The sequence below is a fragment of the Grammomys surdaster genome, unplaced genomic scaffold, assembly GCF_004785775.1.
Source record: "Grammomys surdaster isolate TR1022 unplaced genomic scaffold, NIH_TR_1.0 165, whole genome shotgun sequence".
In the NCBI taxonomy this organism is placed as follows: domain Eukaryota; kingdom Metazoa; phylum Chordata; class Mammalia; order Rodentia; family Muridae; genus Grammomys; species Grammomys surdaster.
The window spans coordinates 20,215,103-20,222,903 of record NW_021604613.1 but is presented as its reverse complement, the minus strand read 5'-3'; the positions used below and the strand labels follow the sequence as shown (position 1 = coordinate 20,222,903).

General features: G+C 45.0%; 1 protein-coding gene across 1 annotated transcript; it reads right to left on the bottom strand.

Moving 5' to 3' along the window:
* Positions 1–6,450: 6,450 nt before the first annotated feature.
* LOC114619872 (protein mago nashi homolog) lies at positions 6,451–7,527 on the bottom strand. The gene is made up of 2 exons (XM_028765824.1): positions 7,519–7,527; positions 6,451–6,804 (listed from the first exon to the last, which is right to left on the bottom strand). The coding sequence occupies exons 1-2, from the start codon at positions 7,525–7,527 to the stop codon at positions 6,451–6,453; spliced, it is 363 nt and encodes a 120-aa protein (XP_028621657.1).
* Positions 7,528–7,801: the final 274 nt, after the last annotated feature.

The following is a 7,801-nucleotide window of genomic DNA, read 5'->3' as shown; positions in this document are numbered from 1 at the left end:
AGGAGGGAGGCAAGCAGCCCCTTTTATAGTGGGCAGGCCTACCTGGCTGTTGCCAGGTAACTGTGGGGAGAAGCATACCTGACTATTGCCAGGTAACTGTGGAGTTGGAGTTTAACAGATTACTAACATTCCCACGTTTTGGTTTAATTAAAAAGAAAAATTAGAAAGAGGTGAAGGCGAAGCAGGAATAGGGTCATCATGAAATCTGGCTACTTCCTGCTGGCATTGGGGATGACGTGTCTTTAGGGGGAACCTAGAAGAATGGGTATGTGAGTTGTTTGTCTGGTCTTAGGAGAGCTGGCTGTTTTCTGCTGTCCAGGGTCTGTGGAGTGACCCATCTGAGGATAGGCCAGAAGGAACAGGTCCAGTAGAAGCAGCTGTGTGTGTGACAGGAGATGAAGCATTTGGAGTTGCTTCTCTGGAGCTGTATTGGATGCACCTGGACTTGATAAGATATAGGGAAGAAGATTAAGAACACTTGGAGAAGGAATTTTTTTTTCTAAGATGTACATTTGAAACCCAGAGGGATCCCACCCTTTGTTATAGGTCGTAAGTGGGAACTTTAGGCAGATGTACTTATCTGGATGGCATCCATGAGAGGTAGATCTGAGTGGGTTTCCTGTAGCTTAGAAGTTTACAAAACAGATAACAGCATGAGCTAACAACACAAATAGTCTTTCAGATGAACCTTTGTTGGATTGTATAGTGGAATGTTTTATTAGAGTTAAGCAAGTTACTAGGAACTCAGATAATTTAGGACAATGGGATAGTAGGAGGAGGAAATACGGAGCATTTAATTGATGGCAACCGAGTTTAGGTAATGAGTTAACAGATAATACCTGGAAAACTTAGCTGTCAATGTAGTCAGAAGTCTGATAAAAAGTAAACAACAATCTACCAGTTATATATTATTTTTAAAAAATGACAGAGTCCACTAGCCAACAGTTTCTGTGGTTTCTATAGTCTCTTGGGTGAAGTCAGTTTGGCTTTTAAGCGCAGAAGATGCAGGGCTTTTTTCTGTGGAATGGGGTACGCCTGACATGAGAAATGACTTACCTTGATTTAGTCAAGTCATAAGGGCGTCCTGTTGTGTTTGTCCACATACAATCCAGGCTGTATGTTCTAGGAGTCTGGTGTCTGTCTTCTGAAACCATCTTGGGTAACTGTTAGAAGCTTCGGGCATTCTGTCGGCCATAAACCTAAAATATACTGTTAGCAGATTTCTGACAAGATTGAGAGCCATAAGGATTGGTTATAACTGAATAAAAATCTATCGAGGCAGGTTAGGAAAGAGTCGTAAGTAACTTTGGTGGGTTGGAGCTGTGAATCACAGGTGCTGCGAGTCAGGTCTGCTGGCTGCCGGAAGCCGCTGCCCAGTCACTCTGGAGGCTGCAGTTAGGAAAAGTAAGCATGTCCCATATCACCGCAACGTTATTTTTTGTGGCAGAAGGCACTAACACTTTACAGGTCCCGGGCAGCAGGATGTAAGGGGAAGACCCAGAGCAGAGCTAAGAACCCCAGAGGGAAGGAACCAGGCGAACTGACTGACTGGCCGCAGAGAAGGCAAAGGTGGGGAGGGAGCAAGCAGAGTCCTGGACAGGCTGCTGCTTTCCAGGCAAGGCGCTGGAACTGAGGTTCCAGTTGACCTGCAAATGACGAAGGAGGTGAAGGGAAAAGGGCATGAAAGGCTTTCCCTTGGAAGAGACACACTGGAGGGGGGGGGGAAGGGGGGAGCCAGTGCTCCTGGGAGAAAACAGTAAAGGCTCACCCGTGGAAGAGACACACTGTGGAGTATGGTCGGAGGCGGTGCTCCTGAGGCAGAGAGAACAGTCTGTCCAGGCCTGGCATGGGGTACTCAGCGGCGAGAAACTGTCTTGAGAGGAGAGGGGAAGTGTCCCATCCAAGGGGGGCAATCACGGTCCAGGCCTAGCCTGGGGTACTCAGCCACGAGAAACTGTCTCAAGAGGAAGAGGAGAAGTATCTCATCCAAGGGGAGCCGTCCTAGAGAGGTTCAGGGAAGGTTAGAGTTCGATCTAGCTCAAGAAATCTTTCTTGGAACCATATGTGGGCGTGTTTCATCCGTCCTGTCTGGTCACAGCAGCCAGAGGTCCCCAAAGTCTTCGTATTCCTGGGTTTCAGCACCAAATGAAAGTTTTTCACGAGCAGCTTGTAACAGATCACAGCAGACTAGACGGTTCCATGAGGGGCAGTTTATTAAGAGAGAGGGAGATTGGGAGGAGAGAGAGGAGTAGAGGAGTAAAGGCTGGCCATGTGGAGAGAGGGGGAAGGGGAGGGGAAAGGGGGGACAGCAACCTGCAGGCGCTGGGTCAAGGGGAACAAGAGAGAGAACAAGAGTAAGAGAGAGAGGAGGGGGCAAGCAGCCCCTTTTATAATGGGCAGGCCTACCTGGCTGTTGCCAGGTAACTGTGGGGAGGAGCATACCTGGCTATTGCCAGGTGACTGTGGAGGTGGAGTTTAACAGATTACTAACACCATCTCTCCAACATTGCCCTGGTGAAGGGTAGGTCAACTCTGCTTATCTCTTAGACATCTATATGGGCCTTGGGCAGCCCAAACCAGGGATATCCCATGGCCTTTGGTGGTAACATGGGCCAAAATCAACACAAGACTCTTGCTACTGCATGGTCATGGCCCTTGGCAGCATCCCAGAATGGGGATTCCACCATGGCCTCAGGTGGCTGCACAGGCTACTCACATCAGGCTCTTCCTCACCACTCTCACGTTTCCCGTTCCTCCTTTCTTGAGAGAGCACAAACCATTCTGCTTCTCTTTCTCTCCCATATCTCCATCATATACTTCCTCATTGTTTGGGCATTCACAAGTTCTGTATCAGCAATGACATCTTTTGAAAAGTAAAATGGTTAAATGTTTTTGCAACCCTAAGATTCCAATGGAAATGAATCCCTGGCCAAAGTTAAACACTGTACAAAAGAAAATGTAATTTAGCATGGAGTCATCCGGTCTCATGGTTGAATCACCACCAAAAACAACTAGAGAGATCAGTAGATATGCCACTGATGAGAAGGAAATACAGCAGGACATGGCAAATCAGCTGTGGGTCTCCACTCTGCAGGTACTACTCTTCTTCCTGGCCTAGGATGCAGCTCTAGGAGTCATGGCGACTCACACAGTGGTCCTATGGTGTTATCTCAGCACCATCAATTTCTTCTATTGTATCTACGCCTGAAAGTCTCTTTGTGCCTTGAGCATGCCAGAAAGACCTTGTTAATTTAGACCTAATAATAGGACCTAGGTGGAGTTACCCACCTTGGCTGCCTGTACAACCTCCTACAGGAACTTAGAAGAATAGACTGCCTGCTGAGCTTGTCTTGACACATCTCTGGTTGAAACAAAGGATGGGTTTTGTGGGGCTTTCCCTTTAAATAGAAGAGCTGAATATTAAACTTCGAGCCTTGATCAGAAAATTTTGTCTTGGTTTCATGCTTCTCTCGCCTCTTCGTCTTCCTTTTGCATTTCCAGCCCTCCTTTCAGGTGAACCCAGTTCGACCGTGGCCTCAGGCGGCTACATCTCTTGTCCATCTCCCGCATTCTGTTGAGGATGCTTGTGTAGTTAGTTCCTATCCCTTATCTAGGTTTTCCATCTCAAGGATTCTCTCAGTTTGTGTTTTCTTTATTGCTTCTATTTCCATTCCTAGTCTTGAAAAGTTTTATTCATTTCCTTTGCCTGCTTGTTTGTTTTTCTTTGCTTTTTGGGAATTTTTTTAAAAGGGATTTATTGATTTCCTCCATTTTTTTTCATTTGTCATTTCCTCTATTTCTTTAAGGGATCATTTTCATTTCCTCTTGAAGGACCTCTGTCATTTTCATAAAGTTGGCTTTAAGATTGTTTCCTTGTGTTTCAGCTGTATTGGAATATTCAGGTCTTGCTGTCATAGGCTAGCTGGGTTCTGGTGGTACCATATTGCCCTGGCTGTTGTGTTCTTATGCTGGCATTTAGGCATCTGGGTTTGGGATGATTATAGGTCTAGGTTCTGATTTTTGAGTTTGTCTTTGTTGGATGAGTGTGTTAATCCTTGGTTTCTGTTTCCTCCTTGGTCTTCTGGTCTTTGTGGCCTGGATTTCTGGCAGCTAGCATGATCTCTGATCCAATAGAGAGTTTCTGTCCAAGTTGGGGGCTAGCCTTCTGACAGCTAGTCTTTGGTGCATCAGAGGATCTCTACTTTAGTTGGGGAGTATAATAAGGTGATCAGGAGGGGAGTAGGAGTTGTGAGTACCGAGTGAATAGAAGATGTCCACTGGTGGGCACCAATCTGTGTTTCTGGCTGCCAGTGTGGTATATGGTCCAGCAGAGAGTCTTTGCCTGAGTTTACCTGTTTTTCTAACTTGCTTGACTTACACCTGTTTGTAGTTTGACTGGTGTGGGCTGTTCCTGGGCAATGGAAGTCTGCCAGCATTGGGGCCCAGGGCACAACAGCAGAAGGGAAAGATTGTGGGGCAGGATAGGGGATGGGCAGTGGAATGGGTCATTGGGGACTGAATCTAGGGAGTGGGACTGGTCCACTGGCAGAAGGTTTCATATGAATGCTGTGTCCTGCACCTAAGCAGGAGAGAGTTGGGACCAGGGGCAGCAGTAGTGGAGGATGGGAGCAGGGTAGTGGAATGGGTCTTGGGAACTAAATTTAAGGAATGAGACAGTTCTGCCAATAGGTGGGACACTCACCTATTATTCTAACTGGTGTGGCCTGTACCTGAGCAGCAGGAATCCACTTGAGTTAGAGCCAGGGGCACAGCAGTGGGCAGCACAGGGGGGGAGGGAGAGGGGGGGATGTGAGGAGGAATAGGAGAGAATGGGGGAGGTGGTGATGCTGTGGCTATGGAATGGTTTTTTGGGGAACCAAATCTAGGATCTAGGGAATAAGGGATTTCCATGGAAAAGCAGGTGTCTCATCTGTTTTGCTGACTGGTGTGGCCTGCACCTGGGCAGCTGAAACCTGATCTCCTAACTGTCTCAGTTGGTATTCTAGTGCTGTGGAGACACACCATGATCAACTTTTATAAAGGAAAACATTTAACTGGGGCTTGCTTACAGTTCCATGAATTTTGTCCGTTGTCATCACGGTGGGAAGCATGGCAGCATGTAGGGAGACATGGTGCTGGAGAAGGAGATTGAAAGCTCTATTTAGATCTGTAGGCATCGGAAAGAAAAAGACACTCGGCCTGGCTTGGCTTCAGTAACCTCAAAACCCACCCCAAGAGACACACTTACTCCAACAAGGCTGTACCTACTTCAATAAGGCCATACCTCCTAATAGTACCACACCCTGATGAGCAAGCATGCTAATACATGAGCCTCTGGGAACCATTCTTATTCAAGCCCCACACTTGACATTTGGTCTAATACAAAAATATAAAAAAAGATCAACCCTTATCTTAAGTTGTTTTGTTGTTTTTGTTGTTGTTGTTCTCATTTTTCTGACACATTTAGGTACTTTATTTTCAGTCTGATCTCCTTCCATGTTAGCTGGAATATTTCCTCTAATGCCATACATAACAAGTTGGCCAGTCTGGTTCAGTATTGACTGAGCAGATGGATAAGGAAGCCAGCACTTGCTCTCATCCTTCCCAGGGGAGGGCTCAGAAGAACTTAATTCAACCAGAAGTGATGTCAGCATCCTGAGATGAACCCCCTCCACAAGCGCACAATTGCCCAGAATTGATGCTGGGAAGATAACACCGACTCAGCTAAGCGTGAAAGTGAATCTTCAGTGAACATGCTCACACCTGTTCAGGGCGGAGGGCAGAGGCACAGATACCAGAGTGGGGATGGAACATGGAACAGGCTTAAGCCAGTTAAGGAAACTAAAAATAGTCTCAGAACTATCATTCATCAAATGCTATCCTCAATACTTAAGGAATCTCTGAGAAAGTAAAAATGGAAACACAGCTCATCTTGAAATGTCCTTGAGTATTTAGCAGTGAAGTCTATTTACGGAACTTTCTGAACTCGGACCAGCTGTGTGGGAAGAGCTGCCCTTCTCTAGCTTCCTAGGAGAGAATTAATGATCAGTGAAATCAAACCAGAGCTGAAAGCAGCAACACTCTTCATTCCTGTTTAGGATTAGAGAGATCCGGCATGGCAAAGAAACATGGCCCTCTCTTCAAAGCCAGAGGAGAGTGATTAGAACCAGGCCAGGGACTCTTGAGTTCTGGATTCCAAATTTAGAGCACTGTTCAGCGATTCTTCCTCTGAGTTTTACTCTTTTTTTTTTCACATTTATTAAAGACCATCATTTATTGCTTATAAAAATTGCCCCAATATACCAAAAAAAAAATTCCTAATTACGGTAACTAAAACCTCCCACCCGCCTTGTGTCCACAATATCCAATTTAGATTGGTTTAATCTTGAAGTGTGATCCAATAAGACTGAAGACTAAACACTTCAGGTCCTGGACAAGATAATAAAACACTCACAAGCCTTCTGGATCCTTGGACTGGTTGACATCAATAAGGGAACCAATTTTTGTTGTTGTAAAAGAAATGTGTTCATCTCCAATGACAATTTCAAGCTCCTGCCGGCCCACTAGATCAGGAGGGGGCCACAGAGCATCATCTTCTTTGGTGATTTCACCGTCATCAATAATTCTCTTTAATTCTTCCATCACCCTTTTATGTACATAAGCCTCTTTCCTGATCATGACATCATTTTTGTAATTGCTGTTGTTGGCATATCGCAATTTACAGTCAGATCGGAATTCAAACTCCAGGAACTCATGACCAAACTTGCCTTTGTAACCCACGTAGTAACGTGGGTAAAAGTCACTCTCTATGCCTCACAAGGGACAAGCACGAGGGAACTTTAGGAACAGATGACTAGGAACAGATAATACTACCACGGTCTTCGGGCTGCCTCTTAAACTGGCGTAATGGTGGCACAGGCTGAGTTTTCCTCTTAAGTCGTTCTTTCTCTGTATTTGTTTGTGCATCTGTTTATTCAATAACCTCACATTAAGCATTTGCTATGTCCAAAGCACTGCCAAGTACTCACCATCACAAAGCCACAGATAGTAACATCTGTGGGTGTGGCTGCAGCAGCCTGCCACTCCGTTTCTGTTCATACTGGGTGTGCCTCTGGTTGGCAATAATCTGCAATCCATGTGAACTGATTCAGTGGAGATTAGGGATACACATGAATTTCAAGTCAATATATTTTCAACAACACTCTGGGGCTCTCTCTTGTGAACTTTGCTATATTTCAGGGTCTCCCAATGTTTTTTGTTTGTTTGTTTAAGCCGAGTAGCCATTTCTTCTCCATTCTCCATTTTTAACTCTTCCAAGGGAAGACTTCAGCCAGAATACACATACAGTTTGAATACCAGTTTATTTAGCAAAACAAACACTCTTGGACTCCAGAGATAGTTTGGAATGAGAATACCTGAGGGTCTCAGGCATACCACTGGGTTCTATAGTTTGGATTTTCAAAGGACCGTTTGTATTTATGAGGTGAGTTAAGTGGCCTTTTTGCCTTTCCCAGTCACGCTGGACATGATCTCTTTCTCAGGGTCTCAGGCTACTTTCAAAAGCCACAAAGCAGGGATCAATCCTCAATGTAAATATAGTTTACAAGCAAGGAACCAACCATAATTATAATTCTCAGATCTCAGCATTACATTGTTTTTTTTCAAACTATTAAAACCTCTACAAATACACATATACATGTCTAACATAAGATATAAAACATTACAAATACAATGAAACTCTTAACTGGTTTCAACCTGGGTCAAGGGATTGAGGTACATATTTTACATATCAAAGCAGACC